We start from the raw sequence: 21,037 nt of genomic DNA, 5'->3' as shown, positions 1-21,037 counted from the left end.
CCGCGTCACCAGATGTGTAGCAGGAGCTTAACCACTAGGCAGCAGAGAAATTACCTTCCTTAAAATTACAGCCTGGAGACTTCTATTCCGGGGTGTACATGCATGACATGCAAATGTCGGAGCCTCCACCCTAATAAATTTCCACCACGTCAGTGTAGAGGATGCATTGACCGCGGATACCTTGGGGCTACGCGCAGCGTATTAACTCATTAGTCTAACATTCGAAGACTTTTTAAGCAGATGCACCTCCCTGCTTGAAACTGCCAACGGCAGGATTGTTGGGCGTTACGGCAAAGGAGTTAAAACGAGTTCACGATAATTTTAAAGCAAGCGGGGGTGGAAGTGGCACCACATGCCATGAAAGCATACAAGCACCGTACGGGTAGAGTGAACTAGAATAGTTCACTCTATATAGTACGGGTCAGTGGTCCGTCTTAACCGCAAGTGCATGGAGGAAATAATGGAGGTGCGAACCGTGTTTTGGCGCTCTTTGCCCTAGTTGGCCTTGCGCCATTAACATCCAACCATCATCATCATCAGGTGCGAACCATAGAGATAATATACTGACTGTGCGAACATCCCAAGCGACCACCAGACGTTTCTCGGCCGGCCAACGTACTTCCATTCCGGCTCTAGCAGACGTCCGTTTCAGAGTTGATGGACGTACCACGTACGTCCATGCGGACGTCCGAAAATAAGATGCATTTTGGATGTTCAGTAAAGGTTTGCAGAATCACACGTTTCATTAACGAGAAGCATACGTTCTACTACACCATACAACACCAATGCACAAACGGGCAATATACACGGGGAACTTGCTTCACAAGTTTCGTTAGAGGTTCTCAATTTTTATATACACTTCCCCAAAGAGGTCATCGTCGGAGTCAGTGAGGTGGTTCAAAAGTTTAAAAATTAGACTTTATTTTAGTAATATACCAATGAAACTTGCAATATTAATTCGAAAGAGGATCTTGATGTACACAATCTTTTTAATTGAAAAGCTGAGTAGGCTTTCTGTTTTTGCTTTTATACTTAATTTACGCCATTATTTGCTGCTTCGCGGTAACTTGCTACGTCCACGAGCGGATGTCCTTCAGACACACGAAAATGTACGTCCTTCGTACATCCAAACATGGACTTGCAGTGGCTGTCCAAATTTGCATTAGATGTTTGCACGTTCCGTGGTTGCTTGGGATGCACAGAATACATTGTAACTCCATGCCAATTTAAAATGCCCAAGAAAGTCTTTCTTCTAACACAGACGACGCAGCTGTCTTGAAGGAAAAAAATTCCCCCGCATTTCCCCGAGGGGGAGAATGTGAAAGTGCGAATGCACGGTTGTCGGCCCGCTTGCGGCGCTTGCGCTCGGCCCCCGCAGCCCACCGCCTCGCCGCCTTCTCTTCCATCGGGTTTGTAGTATCACGTGTACACCACGCAGTTATCAAGCCGCTGAGTCGCCAACGCACGCCGCTGACGACGTAGCTTGAATGCGTTAAAGATATAAGGCGCGTCACTAACACTGATATCACCGTCGCTTCCGTGGCTTGGTCAAAAATAGTTTCCAGGTTTATGTTTCTGAGAGAGCAGAGAGATTGCTTTCTACGTACTGAGGTGCAAGTCCGACTACGTGATGCTATTCCAGACTATGTAGTTTCAACTTCTGAAATCCGATGTGTACGCGTGCGTGGGTTCTTGCGCGAAGTCGTGGATGCTTTTAAGATTTTGAGGGTTAGGTTTTCCCCGGAGTATTTGAGTAGTGTACCACGGAAGAGTTTATACAAAGATATGATTGATGTGTGTCTACCTGTACCGGTTTATCGTCAGTTGTATGCAGTAGGTTCAGGAAAAGATGTTCTAAAAAGAGTGAAACGAATGCCAGTACGTTCATCCGTTAAATCTTTTTTCTTCAAACTTCATAGCGGCACGCTACCGGTAAAACCCTGGCTGCAGGAAAAAGGACTATATGTGCACCCATGGACACTTAACTGTCGATTATGCCAAAAGCTGGAAACAATTGAGCACATCTTTCTGGACTGTTGGGACGCGGTGTTCCACTGGGACATCCTCCAACGAACCTTGAAAAAAGATTTACTATTAACGCCTTATGGCATTCGCTTTTTGCCCGTAAACAATGATGGAGGCGTGCCCTATGATATGTTCATGGCACTTAGTATGCATTCTATGTGGAAAACTCGAGTGGCAGTTCAAAATGCTGAAGAGAATGCTCGCACGGTGCGGGAGTACTTCATTGAAAGCGTTGTTTATATAAGAGAAGTGTATAGAGTCATGCCGGAAAAACCTGAGTGGTTACCCATTCTGGATGTTCTAGCGCAGTTTAAGATGTTTTAAACCACCCCCAGCAGCCGACTGGTGGCTGGAGCTACTAATTAGTGTACTGTGCAGTGCGTTGTGTGTTGTCGCCAAGCAGGCAAAAAAAAAAAAAAAAGCTTCCGTGGCTTGGTCGGTAGAGCGTCGCGCTGCGGCCTCAAAGTCCTCGGATCGAAACCTGGCGCCGGATGCTGTTTCTTTTTTAAATATAGAGGAGCACTGCGGACGCCGCCGCCGCCGGCGGTGGATGGTTTGGGGTCGCTTATAAAGTGCATTCGCACTTAAAAACAAGTTAAGTGCATTCGCACTTAAAAACAAGTTTATTGGAGCCAACATAAACAAACTTAATGGGGCTTCTCCAGTTTCGCAGCCAATGCTTACTTGCCCCAGGCTATTTTTGGAACGGTGCTGTTTCACTAGTTCTGCCTCTAAACTCGCGCATGAAACTGACGCCGAACTAAGGCATCTTTCCTGTTAGTGCCTTTATTTCTCCTAGGCCAGTCGAACCACTTTTCAACACTCACCAGGCTTACATCACTGCACCAATGTCAGTTGCATTAGGGCCCCTTTCGCGAGTAGAAAACAGAACTTCCTTCTTTGGCTAAATTTTCGGAAACTTCGCTGACAGTACGGTATTTGGCAATACAGTGCAACTGCACACTTTAGCCTTGGTATTCCGAGTTCTTCCTCCACTCGAGCCACCAATAGAAGAGGTCCTTGAAATAAATTTTCTCATCTATACGCATTGCGGAATCCTCCCCTCAGCCGAGTGGAGGAGGGCCTCACAATATGCAATACGGCCCCCTTTTTTTTTTAAATGCAGAGCATTTCTTTAACTCACGATGTCACCCGTTCTAGGCGTCCGTAGTAGTCCGCACCCCTCCCCCTACACTATATAAAAAAATAATACTTACCAGCGCCTGGTTTCGATCCCACGACCCTGCGGGCGGAACGCAAGGTACATGGTGCTCTACCCACTGCGCCACAAAGCCGACACAGAATGGAAGGCTACGAACGCGCCTTATATCCTTGACTCATGCAAACTACGTCAAGAAGCTGCTGATACAACGCATTCACTACCACCAACTCCCCAAACACTAAACGTTAACGCAATACACCCACCCCCTATGCGACGCATTTACTCGAGTCCCCCTCGCGGGGAGATGGGCCCAATTTTTCTGTTGCCTCAACGTAATTTGTCGGCTTGCGAACATATCGTATGGCGTGCAACGTGCATGCCTTTTGCGACGCCCGTGACTTGTTCGTGCTTCACTCCGGACTCAAAAAAGAATAATAAAAGAAAAGCGCAGCTTGCACTAGTGGCGCAAAGCTGGAGAAACAGCTGAGCTGTGGGTCTGCCTAACTTCTCCCCACACTGACAGCAGATCTCAAGAGAGGAAGCAGAAAGAGCGAGGCTATGCACGTTCCTTTATGTCACATTCCCCGAGACCGTCACTCTCGCCATTAACGGCCGCCAAGTCGTCGCCGCCGCCAACCGAGTCGAGCCCGCTGACATCGCGAGCTTTTCTGTGCCTCCCACTTGAGGCGCGAACGCACATGAACTGTCGGGCGGAGCACGCGAGATTACACCACGATTGCTGGGTAGTGTTCTCGAAGGTTGACCGGTGCCGGCGCACGCAATGACGTCATAGCTAGCTGGGAAAAGGCTCCCCCTACGCAGATGTGCTCGCTGCGCCGAAGGCAGGAGCTCCCCACGTGGCGCATGCCTGGACGACGACGGGCGCTCCTCACGAGGGCAAGGCGTTCGGTTTTTTGCTAAAGCCACTGCGCGAAGGTTGTACCAGGTGCTTCGCGCCAAAGGAGTTTTTCTTGGTATTTCTTTTGCCAAACGCCAAGAGACCAAGCTCACACTTAGACAGGTCTGCTGTTAAACGACAACCCAATAGTTCCTTACCTGCGTTCTTATTACGGCGCCTACCAGCAGAATCCCTGGCAAGACTGCTTCGCCTCGCGACACTTTCAGGCGCCTTCCACGACGAATCGGGAGCGCTCCACTTCTGGTGGGAGCGCAGCAGCTTTGTGCGACTGCAGCGTGCCGAAAACTGTCTGGTGCGCCACCACGCTGCCGATCCCGTCGAGGCACTACTGGACCAAGTCGCCCTCCAGGCCGCGTACGCGGTAAGTACGATTCAGACCCACACACAGCAGGCAGCTTTGAGGCATGGAAAAATGCCCCGTCTTTTATTCACCATGACGCATTCACGCTCACACACAACAGATAGCTTTGGAGCATAGAAAAATGCTCCCGGGTCTCTTATTCGCCATGACGCGCACGCAGATGTACAAGCAACGACAGGGCGGGCCGGAGGTGCGTCTGGCCGCGCTGCCGGACGCGTCGGGTGACCAGCTCTTCTCTCTCGCATTTGCCACGGTGAGCGACAGGAACGCCCCCGGCGTTCGAGCGTCGGCCGTGACATCTCTCTCTCACCACGCATGCAGGGCTTCTGTGCCGAGGGGGACGACCGATTGGAGGCCAGGGACAGGTGGGCAGGAGGACCAAAGAACCAAACAAAACAACACAAGGCAGTGGTGCTGACGTGTGCCCCGATAACGTTCACTCCGCGGCTGTGCTCTTTTTCGCAGGGTCAACCTGGCGCTGCGCGAGTGGGCGCCCTTCCACCAGGCGTTTGGCTGCCTCGAGGAGCGCCACTCGTGCAGCCTCCGCTAGCCTCCGCTCCTCCTCAGTCCAGGATCACAATCTGCTCGGGCGGTGTCCGGCTGCGGCACGGCCGCCGCGCCCAGCGCCGGAGCTCGCCCGTGCTCAGCTGCCTCCGCAGCCGCCTGCCCGACGAAATAAAGAAAACGAACGATTCGACAAAGCTCGCACTTTTTCTCGTTTCAAGACCACTAATGGAGCTGCTAGACCAACCCTGATGCGTCATTAACTCTTTCCTTACTGCCTTATAGGATATCGGATCCCTATAGGATATTGGATACGGAGTTCTGATGGCTTCAAACGTTCCTCGTTTCAAGGCCCCTAATGGAGCTACTAGACCCATCCTGACGCATCCTCAACTCTTTTCTTACCAGCCACTGGCCACCAAGTACTGGGGGTAAGGTTCATTTTGGACTTCGCACTGTATTTATAAACAAAACGTGCTTCCTGGCTAAAGAATGCGGCTCTACTTTCATGTATACGGTCCAGATAATGTGTGGCAGGGATATTTTGCCAAATGCACCGCGCCGTATCGCGTTATCACCTTCAAGATAGCCTGGCGCTCATGTCGGATTAGCGCTGCGGAGCAACGCGCACCGCCTGTCAAGAGCACTGCATTTTTTGTTTATCACCACTGAAAAGATAAGGATATTATGTGAGAACACATCTAAGTACGCTTGGATGCATATTTAAGAGAGACCAGCCTACTCTCAAGGTGCTTCACGGAGTGGCACAGCCGTCAGGGCTGCTAGGTTGGTGGGCCGCAAAAATCCAGAACTTGGTGTACAGTGTTGATGAATATATTGAATCACAGCTCAGAAATGTAGAAACTGCTTGCGTATCGTAGAATTCCTAAAATAATTTTAGGGCGCAGTAAAATCGCCTAAATGTATTGCGTGTATACGTTTTTTATGCATTTTTTGTTTAGTTGACCAATAAACTGTAAATATTTGTACCTTTCAAGAAACTGCTGTTGTGTTTGAAAGAGCAATCTATAAGCTACAATTTCATGCATAGCAACGCTAAATGTGTCCAGTAGCTCAAGAGAAAAAAGAAAAGTTCTGTGGGAAGCACTCAAAATCGCCCATTTCTCCGCTGTAACAAAAGAGTTAACTCGCACGTTCTTGTATTCCCACCTGGTAGCGTCGGTGGCCACAAAGTAGAGGTCGTCAGGTGCGTCCACCCAGGAGATGAGGTGCTTGCGGCCGCCGCCCAGCCGCGTGATGGTGGCCACCTTGGGCCGGCCACCGTTGATGGGCACCGTGGGCGGGGGTGGCCCCAGGCGCCGTCGGGGACCCCCCGGCCCCCCGTTGGACGACTCCGGGGCGGGTCGCTTGCGCTGCTGCTGCGATGGCGGGTGCAGAAGTAGCGGCGGCGGCGGCGGTGGGGGCGGTCGCTCGGCCGGTGGTGGAAAAGCGTGCCGCACAGGCGTCGGGATTTGCTCGCGTGGCGTCGGGTGGAGCCACTCGGGCCGTGGCAGGTTCGGGGTGCCGAGTCGGTGGGACACGTCCACCACAGTGCCGCGGTCGCGGGGTCGCCGTCGCGCGGCCGCCATTGCTGCCATTGCCGCTGCGGGTGCAGCGGCGATGGCGGCCGGGTCAAGCTTTCCTTGGCACTCGAGTCGGATGGCGGCCGAGTTGACTGGGAGGAATGGGTTACGGGCAGCGTGGCGGGGTCGCAGAGCGGCGGGCCCTGCCAAGCGGCGCGCCATCCGCGTGAGGGCCGTGGTGCAGAGGTAGAATGCGGCGCGCGTCTTCACCACGGGACGCGGGCTGCCGGCGCGTAGCGCGAGACCGTGCGCCGTGGCACAGTGCCGTGCCAGGTGGGCCTTGAGCTTGAACTCCTGCGGCAATGCGCGTGGCAGAGGGGAGTCGAACCGGGGTGTCTCCAACGCAGAAGCAGTGATCTGCAAGTGGCTGCCGCCACGCTTACCTTTCCACAACCAGTGACGGTGCAACGATGAGGACGATGTGATGCCATGCCGGCTGGAAGCCGCTCCGTGCCCAGCACATCTGCAGACTCTGCAGCCATGCACATACATAGGTTAACTTCCATTACACTGTTGGCAAGAACTTCGGCTGTTTGGTAAACAGAGTGCAAACACGCCTTTTTATTGCCACAGCTGCACATACCCAACTGGGTAATAAACCTCCAAGTAAGGCAGCTCTCGCTTGTAAGCGGTGCCTATTTCGGAAAGGGTGCCGCAGCAGGGAAGAAGCATGACTCACCCAGCCGCGTTGGGTACTTGAGCCCCCCAAACTTCTTCCAGTAGGTCCAGCAGGACTGGCACAGGCGGCACTGCATGTGCGCCGGGCCCCAGGCGTACCACTGGCCGGAATTCATGGCTGCGGTAGACGCGAAACCTTCGGTCAGTGCACTCCAGGAAGGGCAAGTCCGCAGCAGATAGACTGCTCAGTTAAAAGCTGCATTGCTGGGCTCCCTGCCATGAATCCTGACCAATTCAGCCGACTGAATGACACGTCATCATCATCATTATCATAAGCATGTCTACGCCCACTGCAGAGCAAACGCCTCTTTCATGCATCTCCAATTATCCTGGTCCTGGGCTAACTGCGACCAATTTATCCCTGCAAACTTCTTTATCTCATCTGCCCATCTAACTTAATTTCTGCCGCCGCCTGCCACGCTTGCCTTCTCTAGGAACCCACTCTGTTGCCCTTCATGACCAATGGTTATCTTGCCTTCGCATTACATGCCCTGCCCACGTCCATTTCTTCTTCCTAATTTCTACTAATATGTCCTTAACACACGTTTGTTCCCTGACCCACTCCGCTCTCTTCTTGTCCCTATGTTACACCTACCATCTTCCCTTCCATTGCTCGCTGAGTCATCCTCAGTTTAAGACATGCAGTAGAAGCCTATCGAACAGCTGCCACGAAATCGGCACACAGCCTCTGCCTAAGCCTCCAAAGGCAGCCCTGTGTTTTGCTACAGTGCATAAGCTGGTTAAAAGAAGGGTGAAGGGGACTCACTGTAGCAGCTCTCGCAGGGCCGCCCCCCAGCCGTGGCTCCCTCGGGGCCTCCCAGGACGCCCGCCGCCTTGTTGTTGCTGCACAAGGTGGCGCCAGTTGTGACTCCCCACTCCGCTCAAGTTCGTCGCCACGCCATGCCTCCAAACACACCCCCAAACACCCTACAGCACACAACTGAGGGTGACGGTGTTAGTGCAGGCAGAGCATGCCTTAAGCTGGTGCAAGTGAAGCTCTTGGTGGGAGGCAGGGTAGAGATAGCTCAAGGGCCATTTAGCAAACGGAGGAGCTGCAACTCTTAGTTGCTGCTTGTGAACAGTTTACTGTTTTGATTACATGTTGCCCAACATTGCCGAACTGCCACCACCTGTAATGAGGGTCAAAAATGTTTGTGAAGGGTTTGTCAGCTTACAGCAGCCCCCAAGGAGTTGAGAACAAAGCTGTTCCCAATGTTCCTTTCTTCCTCTAGCTCTGATAGACAAACACATTTAATCAAACAAGACATACCTCCGTAGGGTGCTTGTAAACTCATTAACAGAGCACACTGCTTGGAGATTTTACTTGTCTTATTAACCTAGCAGCACCAATTGTACAGAAGGGACGAGATCGGGAATGTGAGACAGACAGCTAAAGACAGTCCTGCATCAGTGCAAGATTGCACTTCACTGGCCTTCTCTGCCATCCGCTCAGAAGGCGACTAAGGAACTCACTCGTACACTTTCCATGATCGACAAACTTAAACAACAGACTATAGACTGAAAGACTCCAGTGATAATCACTGAACATTAACGTTTAGTGCTTCAGCGCTGGCATACCCCTTTCTCTTTTTTGCCTATATTCCCTTTCCCATGTCCAGGACAGCAAACTAAGCTCTAGCCAGGTTAAAGGAGCCATGAAGAGAAAACAAAAGTTTGTTTTATTCGAAAGATTAGGTGTTTCATAGTACCCCAAGCGCTTTCCCGGAAGCAAATGATGCTTTATTCACTGAGAAATAAGGCAATTTAAGCCAAAATTTTAAATCTCCCGCTAAAATTGCACATCTGGTGACGTGAGCAATGGTGTCACACGGGCCGGTCCATGAAACAGATACTTAGTATGTCGACTCCATATAGCACCCACACGCGGGAGTCGACCGAGACGGCGGCCATTTTAAAAATGCTAGTAAAACCTAGTGCACCCGCAGCCCTAGTCATGGAATCGCCTGATCCGGAGAACAAAACTCTCGCCGAGGAGCTCCGGCTTGCATTTAACAACCTCACACCACTTGAACGCTCAACGCTTCTAAGTGCACGAGCGGCAAGAGTTGTGGGATACGCGGTGGACGGGAAAGCGACCATTCCGCGATAGCCACAACAGACGAACGCCCTGCCGTCGGCACCGCTGCCTCGTCAGCGCCGTCGCCACGGACGAATACAGACTGGTACGTATGTGCCGTATTTTTATTACGGTTAATAATAGTTCAACTTCAGTAGCAGTATCGCTTATGCCAGTTGGCCGGTGTCGTGTATGGAAAGCCGTTCGCGCGAGCTCTCTGCTTCGACCAGAAAGATACGAGCGTCAATGCGCGGTGTTTACGGCATTTTTCCTCCAAGGTCAGAGCGCCTCGAACCCGAAAATTCGTCTGCGCGACGGCGAGATGTCGAGCTCGGCCAGGCGGTTGTTTCGTACGCATTGGCGCACACGCTTGCGTGTTCGTTCGGAACTTCAACCGTTTACTCCACCGTTCTTTGTCATAAAAAGAATGTGCAGTATGTTTCACGGGCATTTAGCTCGCTATGCAAACTGTAAGCCCTGCCTAACATGCGTTTGCTTTTGCCGGCCTCCGCCAATCGCAGAGCTTAGCCCATGTGACGGCATAGGTTCTGTTGTGGGAAATGAGCTGGTGGGTCGCATGACCATTCCCGTTTTTCCTAATTATGTAGCTTATTTGAGCGAAGTTTGCGTTATAAGTGGTGTCGTTATGGTTCTAACGAGGCAATCTTTCGAATGAACCAAACTTGTGTTTTCTCTTCATGGCTCCTTTAACTTCCCCCCGCCTTCCTTCTACACCCTTACTTTCTTCCTTCCAAAGCATCACCCTACGCACCTAACCGCCCTGTGGCCAACCAAGAGAGCGATCGCTGCCACTCACTAGTTGGGTATGTAGACCTGCTTGAGCTTGCTCTCCGCCTCGACTGCCTTGACGCGCTTCTGCTGCACGTAGCGGTCGGTGGTCTTCCACATGTAGTAGTACTCGACGATGTTCTTCAGGCTCTTCCAGGGCAGAAAGTCCTGCCGGATGTCGGCAAAGTCCTTGCCGTACTTCTCCAGGGCCTCCTCGAACAGGTTCGCCTCCGACGCCGACCACTCCTCCATCTCGTCGCGGCACAGGACGGGCCCGCCGGGCGGCACCAGCGCGGCCACCGCGGCCGCCAGGTCGTAGCCCGTGCGGTGCAGCAGCTCCATGGCGTGCAGCAGCGTGACGTCGCGCGAGGCCGCCGCCGCGCTCATGTGCAGGCTGGGCTGCTTCACCGAGCTCGAGCAGTCCAGGGCCCGCGCGAAGGTCCCCACTGACCGGCACACGATGAGGAACTGGTCCAGCTGCCGGTCGTTGAGCCCGTGCGACGGGTCGTAGACCAGCGTCTCCAGCGGGGGGGCCTCCTCCCCCTTCCCTTCCTCCTTCTCCTCCGGAAGGCCCGTCCAGGGGGGCACCTCGGCCTGGTACCGCTGGCCGACGCGGATCTCCCCGCGGTCGGCCAGCAGGCTCCGCTGCTGGGGGTCGTAGACGAGCGCGTAGAAGAAGGCGTCCTCCTTGTTGAGGTATGCGAGCAGCGACTCGGTCTCGTTGAGCAGGGTGACGGAGCACTTGCCGCGGATGTGGGTGGCCGGCAGCGTCTCGACCTGGCGCGAGAGGAACAGCTCGCGGTGCCGCAGCTGGTGCCGCTCCTTCTCGGTCAGCTGCTCGGCCTCGCGCTCCTGCTCTTCCTCGAGCAGGGCCCCCGCACCCCCCGTCCCCAGGGGCTTCTCCAGGGAGAGGTCCCGGCGGCGGTAGTAGCACATCACCTTGGCCTCGACGTTGCCGTTGGCCGTCTGCGATGGGGAGAGGAAGGAACCGTCAGCTGGTGCCAAGCTCGACCACCACTCTTTCTCTCGCTTTTTAAAGTGAAATCTCTCTTAGCGGGACCCGTGGCATCTCGTCAAATAACTCGCCCATTTCCCCATAGACCGGTTGGTTGACCAAAAAGTTCTGATAAGATTCCTCTGCACACAGCACGCGTGTGAACCCCGGCTTCTTCCACTGTGTCAAAACGGTTACTTGAAAAATTGCGAAAAAGGAACGGTTTGAGACAAGACAATCCACACATCAATCCTGAAAGGAGGAGTACAATAGTATACCCTTATCTCATAATACATTTAGATCGTAGACGTGTTTACTCCATCCGTACGTGAAAAATCGTCGCATCGGTTCATTCTTCATTTACGATTTGAGTCCTTGAAGGTTTCACGATCGATTGGACACATTTTCAGGTTGGACGCATTTTTAGTTTTCGCACTTCCCTAAACTTTCTTAATTAAGGAAGGGATGGTAAACTTTACACAATGACGACATTTACTCTGAGCATGTCCCTGCTTGAAAATATCTCCCGTCAGTCCCCCCACTGTTTTGTGCTTACTGGTAACAAGCTTCTACTCGTAGATAAGGCATGCTAAGGTTGAGGCTTGGGCATGTTGCTTCACTGATGAAAAAAGGAGGGGAACAACAATAACTACAAAAAAAGAACTATACAGAGGACGAACAAAACAATGCACAACACACCACTACCCCTTCCCCCCGTCCCCACACCAGCAGGCGTTGTTCCGGTGTCCACCCTTCCGTGTGACAAATTACGCCTTCTCTTGGTCTTTTCTTTTCATTTCCCGCACAATAAATTCATAAATTCATTCATTAAGCAGTACTGGTTGTCCTTTTTTTTTTTTCGTCTTGTGTATCACCCGTTTTGCGCAGTTCCCTTTCTATTATATATTCACTCTGAACTCGAACACGGCAAAGCATGCTTTCCTGGTGGCAGCCATTGGCTTTGAGAACTATTCGCAGATCGCATTTTTTTCTGGGCACTGACTGCTGCGCTGCTTTCTGCTGCTCCTGAGAGTGCAACAACTAACGTGGTTTGCTGCCATAAAATAAAGGAAAGGCATAAAATTTGCTATACAGAGTCTTCAAATGCTAAAAAAAATCCAAAATGCAACCGATCTCAATTTCAGTCACGCTCGGAATCAATATGGCAAGGCATGAGAGAGAGAAAAAAAAAAAAAGATACAGGCTAGTTGGCAGAACACGCGCCATTCACATCCTAAACATCCAGTCACAGATATTTTAACGAAAACCACAGCAGCGCAGAAAAAAAAGGAACAACGTTGCAACAGCCCTCGTTCCTCACCTTCACCAGTTCCTCAATCCTCCTGATCTGGAAGGGGGCCGTGGAGGACGTCTCGAAGAAGACATAGTCTGCAGTGAAGAAAATGATGGTGAGAAGTCAGCGGCGATTACAGTTGCTCTTACACACACACACAGGCTACACATATATGAACATCACAGCACCCACTGTATTGCAATGTCTTATCACACATTTGGGCCAGAAGCAGTAGGCTTAGCCCAGTGAGAAGATGCACAGCATAGGGTACAGGCATCTGCCCACCTTTTCCTTTGCAGTGCTAGGCCTGTTTGCCCACTCGTGAAACAATCTAACAATAAGTTTCACGTGTCTCCTTATGATCACCTCCTCCTCTCCTTTCACTCCTCAATCCAGCACTCATACGTAGTGTCAAGAAAGGGAATTCACTTTTTCTTTATCATGCTCTCCTATACTGCCTCCTTACTGATTGTATAATGGCGGGTATTTCATCATTATGTATACAGATACGTACTTTTTGTATCATGGAATTGTGTAGTGTTTTTTCTAGAGCACATAACATTGAATTGTAGGGTGTGCGCATGCGTATTTTTTCCCTTCTATTGGACCCACCCCTGCCATAGCCCTTGAAGGGTTGCCGTATGTACAAATAAATAAATAAATAAACAAACAAATAAAAAAAAAGTAAATAAATCGGGCCTCTCCCGCACATGGTTCACAAAAATGCCGAGTTTGTGAGCATGACGAAAGGCTGTCACGACGGCAACTATGACACTGTGCCGTTGATTGATGTATTTGCCACAGCCTGAGCCCTATTCTACGATAAAAATAGTGAACACAAACGCTGTGTCAGGCCACACCCCACAAACAGTGGAGGCCAACAGAGTGCACTTTCACTAGTAGAAGTGTACAAAGTCAGCCCAGAAGTCATTTGGGGAGTTCACTATCGAACTGGTTGCCATGACAAGCGGCGGAAACAACGGAAGGCGGCGCACACACAACCCACATTGCAGGATGGAATACACCGAGAGGCTTTCCGAGATGCTTTCCTTTGACAGCATCATTCCTATTGGGCTAGTCATAATTTGAGCTGCTGGGACGACATTACAGGCAATGCAGCATGGAGCTACCTAATGTAAGGGGATGCATTGTTAGGTACACCACATTTAAAAACGAGTGGAAGAAATACACCAATAGTGACTAGTACAACACACTCAAGGCAAAACCAGTCGCGACTTCTTAGCCAGACCCTCGCGAGTATCACAAGGCTGGCCAATCTCCCCAGTGGGTATGCGCCACACTCACTGACCATAATCATCACCATCAACTGGACACATTTTATTAAGCCAGGGTTTCTCCATTATGCATTTTTTTTGTCTTCCCACTACTACATTGCCTCATTCCTAACCAATTGCACTGCAACAGTGGAAATCGGGCACCTCCGTTCCGACACTTTCCAAACTATACCTAAAGGAACTCCACAAGGCTCAGTGATACCTCCACTACTGTTCAACATTGGCATGGCCTGGGTGGCCAGCACAGGCCAGGGTATCCTGGCCTAGAGGAAACCCCCCACCAGGCGGGTGCCCAGACAACACCTAAGGCTCACCTAAATAAAGTTTACTCCTCCTCCTCCTACACAACTATAGGTTACGTTAGCTCCCCATCTTTTGTTGGTGAGTCCTCATGGTACAACATTCACTGGTCTGCACCTTTTCCTTTACCTTGACTTGATTAGCTTCTCAACCCCCCCAATCCAAAACCATAGCCAATCCCTACCCTAGAGGTGTGTGCCAAGCTTTGAAAGAATAGTAGTAGTAGTTGTTGTAAACCATTTATTGACCAAAGGAAGGCACTCGGCCTGCGAGGTTTTGCCGCAGGGCGCCAGTTTACTGCTCTTTGTTTATACTTCATTTTATTGCACCTGGCATTTCTGCCTTTCGCAGCAAGACATTGTGCAATCCCCAGCAGGGTATGAGCCATGCATTAAAAAAAACATCATCATCATCAAATGTAGCAGGACTGTGATGGCTAATGTTCCAATCCTCATCCTCCTGAAAGTTTCCAAAGCATATGGACATAGAGCTACACTGTTCCTAACCTTCCTTTATTTATCACAGGATATCTTCAAACGTTGTAGACAGCCTAAGAGAATGTCCGACAAGGGTTTTGCTCCACTGACAATGAGTTTACAATATATTCTCTACCAGGTGCAAATGACATCGATTAGCTCCACTCCGTTCAGGATTTCCCTAGCATACAAGTTCTTTGCTAGCTCCTGTGCTAGGCATTACGGCCCCTTGATTGCTGCATACAGAGTGAATTGACCTTGACATCAATGGCTTCAAGAAAAGTTAAGCTTTGAATAATACAGGCAGATGGGTGACTGCACATCAAACATGCTGGGAAACCAAGGCCAATGATCTTGGCATTGAAATCAAGCCTCCCTTCTCTCTCCGTGAACGGCGACAGCACATGCATGAAGTTTGATAACTTCTGGACCTTCTCAGTGGAGACAGGCAAAAAAGAGCCTCAGACTCCACGAAGCAAGGGGAGTTGATAAGTTCCGTAAACTTTCGTTATGGCACTGTTCTACCTTCAAGATGCCACTTCACAGCTATTGAGGGGTTAAGCATCAAAGAAAATAGCGTATTTTCGCGCGTATAACCTGCCCCTGCCCATAATCCGCACCCCAACTTTCAGCCCGAAAAAAAAAAAAAAAAGAAAGAAAGAAAGAAAAAAAAAAACCTTGCTTATTGCTTGCACATTTGGTACAGGAAAGGCTGCACCAAAGCTACTGCTCAAGCAACACATCACATACTGTGTAGACAGAAAAAGCGTGTATTTAGAAAGTAGAATACACCGACTGCAAGGCGAAAGTCGCAGCTCACTAATAAAATTGAGTAGTTAGAGTGCGCTCGTCCTTGTTTTTTCTTCCTTGTCCTTGTATGTTTTGCACAATCGCTGCCATGGAAGGCTTATGCGTAGGTTCTTCGCGTCACAACGTGCATTGCAGTGAAGCTGCACTAAAGGGAAAACCCCCGCACACTATTCGCACCCCCACTTGGCCACTGAAATTTTCGCATTTTTGGAGTGGGTTATGTGCGCGAAACTACAGTAGGCTACGAGGCCCCGATTCAGCGTTCAACTATGGGTTCTCTAAACACAATTTTTGCAATCTGTTCATTGTAAAAAGAAAACTAGTTCCTTGGAGTTCCGCTGGTGTTCACAGCTGCGTTAATACGGTTGAGTTCTGTTCAATTCTACCTTTGTGGTACAATGAAATCGAGCGACTTAATAGATACAAAGCAGGTGAAGGTTTCATCTTGAAGCTTTACCTACTCTGCCTGCTCGACCAGCACCGATATGTTTTAAACGTACAAGGCTGGTTCAGGATAAGGCTCTGCAAGCATAGTGAGTCAGCCAGCTGAAGCTTAAAGGGATCCTGCAACACCCTTTGTGAAGTGCAAGTAAACCTGCGCGACGTTTAGCTTACACTGCTAGGAATACCCGAGCCAAATATCACACAAGCACGTGAAGCGGTAAGCGCGCAAATCGCTGCGAAAGACGCAGAAAAACCGCGCTCTCTTCAATTCTCATTATGCCCCCCTGGCATGCCTGAACGATGCCATTTCGGCCATGGCTGTCCACTGGCTGTCGCTGGTCAACTTCGCGGATTAGTTCTTGCATTTCCTGTGACAATCTGCCAACCTCTTTTATGCCTGAACCTGTACGCACAGTTTTGGCATTTCTTTTGTGCTTTGAGTGCACGCGGAGTTTGAGCGACGAACTCAATACTCCCTTTTCAACGACACCACTCGACAACTAACGTTTATTGCTTCAAAAACGCGCTACCAGCCCGAGCGCGTGCTTGCGAGCAGGTAGCCACGCCTGCTGTTTTGTGGCACCAGAACGGAAATAGGCCCCTCCATGTTGTTGAGAAAAGGAGAAAACTCCCCGGCCTGCCGCAAGCCACCCCTCTCTCCGGAAGAGAGCGTGCAGCTTTCGTCGAGCACAGCTCTGTCTGCAGAATAGGCCACATTTGACCTATCGCTTGCAGGTTGAATTAACCAGGGTGGCATTAATAGGCCACTGAAACTGTTGAAGCAACAGGTTTATTGACCTGGGCGAATTACGCAAAATGGAATCAACCACAGCCGATTTCACCGACACTGGGATTCACATACTGGAAAGCTGCACTTTTTCGATCCCAGAAACTAACAAAGAGAGTTAGTTGACTCAACAAGCACATTTCAAGCCCATGTTGAACACAAACCGGTCGTTTCTGGTTAGCCAACATCGAACTTCTCCAATACGAGCACAGCTACAGTGCACTCTTTAAAGGCCAACTGCACTAAAAAAACTTCAACCTCTTTAAAACGTTATATCCGCATAGTCCGCCCCAAATACTGCAAGAGAAAAAGTATGACAGCTGAAATACGCGTATCCACGGCGCAAACGACCATAAAAAATCGGAGATTTTGAAACCGAAACCGAGAAGAGCGCAGCCATTATGGCCAGGCTGAACTAACGCTCCAGCCGGCCAGCCGGCGAAGCGAACATATGCACTGCTTCGCTCTTGCTGCAGCCCTAGGAAAAGTGCACCCAGTGAAGCTCGACCGGTTTTCCTGGCTGGCCGTAGGAAAAAGCACAGGGCCGGCTGCAATGCCACTTCCGCTTCATTCATGTTTGCGCGATCCGCCGGCAGGTGCAGCGTCGCCTGTGATGGAGCGATTTTAAACGTTTCGAATTAATGACGCATTTCACGGGGCTAGGAGTCACGTCCCAGTTGGTTTGGGGATACGTACTGTACGTTCAAAGTAAATTTGGAGGCAGTGAAATTTGAGTGCAGTTGGCCTTTAAAAAAGTGAAGCTTTTTCTACACCTCACCGATGGCGACTGTCCCGTCACCCCAACGCAGTGCAGAAAAGCCAACTTTACACAATGGGTTTTACAAAGTGATGATGATGACAAGCAAAGGCATATCAAGCACCTGAAGGAAAAAAAAAGGGGGGTGGAGGGGGGAACGCTTCCTGTGGTCAGAATCCAACCTCAGTACTTCGTGCTATGAAGCCGACATCTATCCGACTACGCCATTCCAACATGGTTGAAGCAGCTTTGCGGTTTAACCATCTTTCTCTAACCCTTTCAGACGCCACTCGCTATTCCCCCTACAAAATTTTTGTTGTTGTTTCTATGCTGTGCATCTCGCCAAATAAGATGAAATGGCAGGTTACTGACCCCAACGTAATCTTGAGTTTATTTTCACAGTCACGTAGAGAATCGTGTACATAGTGTCACAGAGGTCAGGATCGTCAAGTAGCACTGAATATTTCCACGTAAGTATATATTTGCGTGATATGCATTGTTTCGATAATTTTTTTAGGGCCGCACAACTTGGGAAAATGGGGAAGCTCAGCCGCTGAAGCCATTGCGTGCATCACCATTTTGTTTGTTTATGGTTGGAGTAATCTTACTCGCTGCCAGGTGACCCTGAATTCTTCATAGTTAGACGACAGATGTGAAATTATGCTAAACTAGCGAAAACGTTGTTTCGGTATTTTTTTGGCAAAAACAAAAACAAACCAAAAACCCAGGGTTGAAATGTACACAGTGGTGTACATAGCATCTGAAAGGGTTAAGGGCTTTGATTTTTGCATGCTACCCCTTGTAGAACGTTTTCGCCCGACATTCATTGAACAGCACATCATAAAGCGCTTTGAATTCCTCGGCAGCATGCTTGATGCTGGGATTAGAAACCAGCCCTTGGTCCAAGTTATTGCAGCAACGGCATCCATTCATTCCCACAGTTTTTGGTGGATGCTTGCTCACAGGAGCACCCCCCAGGTGGTTGATGCAGTGAAGCAAGTGCTTTACACGCAGCGAGCCCAAGCTCTTACTTCTTAGGAGGCAAGACACCCAATGTATGCTTCTTAAATAAGCACAAAAAGAACACCAACATAATGCATAAAAGACTAGGCCAAACCCTAGTCCAAAATCCTTACCCGTCCTGTGCTACACAAGCATTTGAAAGGACATTTCAGTCGAGTGGCCTTCGAAATTTCAAATGCCATTCGAACTGGAAGGAGTTCCGCCAATCTACACGACAATTCTCAAAGGCAGTTGAAAGTTTCCACGTTCGCCCGCCATGTTTTGGTTTGCTACTTGCTGCCTTGTTTCATTCTTGGCAAAAATTTAATTTGAGTAAAAATCGAAAAAAAAAAAAAGCAATTTCCATGATCAGATTAATAACGATTTTAAGCGTTAAAACATGCACAAAACTTCGTTTTTTTTTTTCATGCCAGTTTTGAGAGTACCAAGTTATATCAGTGCTACACAAGCATTTCGAAGGCCTTTGAGTCGAATGTCATTTGACTCAAATGACACCTTTGAGCTGCTACACGACGTTTTTCAAAGGCCTTTGGTTGAAATGCCATTTGAGTCAAACCTTTGAGGTTCTCAAAGGCCTTCGAAACGTGAGCAGTCATACTCTGTCGCAGCTTCTGCATGCCGTAAATACACAACAATTATTGACGAGTAAAACTTGGTGTTTAAAGTGCACGATCGTCATAATTTTTCACTTCTTTTTGTTTTCCATCACTCGCTCTACGATTACAAGGTAACTTGGTACTCTCAACACCAGATATGCAAAAAAAAGAAAAAGAGAATGAACTGGCTGTTACTGCGTGTTTTGAGCGTGCTTGTAGGTTGCTATCAATTTCATTCCTAATAATTGTGTTTTTTTAAATTAAATTTTTGTCAAGAACGAAACAGGGCAGCAGTGGCGACACCAAAACATGGCGGGCGAATGGGAAAACTTGATTGATTGATTGTAGGGTTTAACGCGCCGACGCAACACAGGTGATGAGGCGCGCCGTAGTGGAGGGCTCCGGATTAATTTCGACCACCTGGGGATCTTTAACGTGCGCCGAAATCTCGTACACGCGGGTGTTTTTGCTTTTCGCCTCCATCAGAAAAGCCGGGAATCGAACCCGCGACCTCGTGCTCAGCAGTGCAACGCCTTAAGGCCCGTTCACAATAGCGACGAAAGCGAGCGAAAGCGATGAAAGCGACGGAAATTTCTGTCGCTTTCGCCGCCTTTCATCGCTTTCGTAGCGCGATGAAAGCGATCGGTCTCGACCAAATTTTTTTCGCCTCCGTCGCGCCGTCGCTTTTGAAGCGGAAGCAGGAGGCGAGACTTCCTGACGTCATATCCTGTCAAATCACCTGGATGCTGTGTCTCCACAAGCGGCGAAGCTCCCGTGAAGTCTCACTCCGAGCGCGAGACAATAACAAGAAAAGCAAAAAATAGTCGTCGCCCATCGCTCGATGTCGCGTGCAAGTGTGAACAGCAAGGGTGGCGATCGCTTTCGCCTTCGTCGCTTTGTCGCGTCGCTTCGTCGCAAGTGTGAACGGGCCTTAAGCCACTGAGCCACAGCGGCGGGTGAGCACGGAAACTTTCAACTGCCTTAGAGAATTGTTGTGTAGAAGGCAGAACTCCTTCCAGTTCAAATGGTATTTGAAATATCGCAGGCCAATCGACTCAAAAGCACTTTCAAACGTTCATGTAGCACCGGTATCATACTCCGAGAAGGCTTCAGTCAGCCAGTCGTTCCCAAACACAACATGATCACATGAGCTGTCTGCTTGGCCATCTTAATCCCTCAAGCATTGAATGCTAAGGCTAGCTGCAGCACAAAGTACTTGCACCACCACTCGAGAGTTGGGCAAATTATAAGCTTCTACTATTTCTGCCGTTGTGTCAACTCTTCCTACAAGACGTGACAGAGAAAAACTCTAGGCGCCAACAGATCTTCGACATAGCAAGGTCAGCTTTCCCTGTTTCAACATCTTCTGACCTTTTATACAAGATGTTTTCACAAGACCAACCACGTTTTGAAACCAGGGTAGCAAACCTCTTCCCAGTGTCTGTTTTTAAAAACTACGTGGCCGAAGCCACTGTCAGCTGCCATAACTTTCGTCGGCGCGTCCATGCTGTTTTAAACTATTTTTAAATTTATTGCTAGTTTCTCCCCAATCCGCCTCCGAAGCGGTCTCACCCAAAACTATTTCAGAAATCTTATATAATGAAGTCCTTGAAAAGATAGAATAAACAAAAACAATACCAAGTAAGCACGGAATCCATGCAAGTTCGGTTAAATGAAGGCACCGGACAATTAAACGCACGGGGTCCCGGTGCCGGGCCGTACTACCATGGGGGTTACGGGCGGGCAAGTTACCGGCGCTACACAGTTAACACGACAGTGCGACACAACAGCCTTTTAAAATGAGTTTGCCCACCCACATGATGGCTTCCTGCACTATCTGACAATCTCTAACCAGCATTCGGCGCTCACAAGGCGGCCATGCACGAATTCGTGTGAGAGCCGGGCCCAGAGCTGAAAGTTCATTATAATTAGGCCTAATTAGCCAGCGGCCTCTCAACATCACCGCGTGCGGTTACGTACCCCCAACGCGGTACATGTTGGCAGCCATCGCTGACGATTATGAAACGGCTGGACACGGCAGCGACACTGGTGAAGGCGATGTGGTTGACGTAAACGCGGTCCACGAGCGTTTTAAACTCGTCACAGGCACCGACGCCGCGCCACCGGCGCCATTTTGGACGCGCAGGCCCCTCCGAGCAAGCA

General features: G+C 49.9%; 2 protein-coding genes across 2 annotated transcripts in view; one reads left to right on the top strand and one right to left on the bottom strand.

The window, feature by feature from the left end:
• The window catches only part of LOC144142321 (endothelin-converting enzyme 1-like), a 20,184-nt gene extending 15,546 nt beyond the window's left edge, over window positions 1-4,638 (top strand). The window contains exon 5 of the mRNA XM_077673741.1: window positions 4,313-4,638. Coding sequence (XP_077529867.1) covers window positions 4,313-4,584 — 272 coding nt within the window. The 3' untranslated portion in view covers window positions 4,585-4,638. The remainder of the gene's footprint in view (window positions 1-4,312) is intronic.
• Window positions 4,497-21,037, bottom strand: Mta1-like (metastasis associated 1-like). Its single transcript, XM_077673740.1, has 8 exons — window positions 20,855-21,037; window positions 12,414-12,481; window positions 10,127-11,064; window positions 7,999-8,075; window positions 7,234-7,350; window positions 6,938-7,026; window positions 6,142-6,848; window positions 4,497-5,130 (listed from the first exon to the last, which is right to left on the bottom strand). Exons 1-8 carry the CDS (start codon window positions 20,880-20,882, stop codon window positions 5,031-5,033), a joined length of 2,124 nt encoding a protein of 707 aa, XP_077529866.1. The 5' UTR covers window positions 20,883-21,037; the 3' UTR covers window positions 4,497-5,030.

The sequence above is a fragment of the Haemaphysalis longicornis genome, unplaced genomic scaffold (assembly GCF_048455015.1).
Source record: "Haemaphysalis longicornis isolate Haplotype H1 unplaced genomic scaffold, Haemaphysalis longicornis Haplotype H1 scaffold_6, whole genome shotgun sequence".
Lineage (NCBI taxonomy): Eukaryota > Metazoa > Arthropoda > Arachnida > Ixodida > Ixodidae > Haemaphysalis > Haemaphysalis longicornis.
This window is presented reverse-complemented; position numbering and strand designations above follow the sequence as displayed.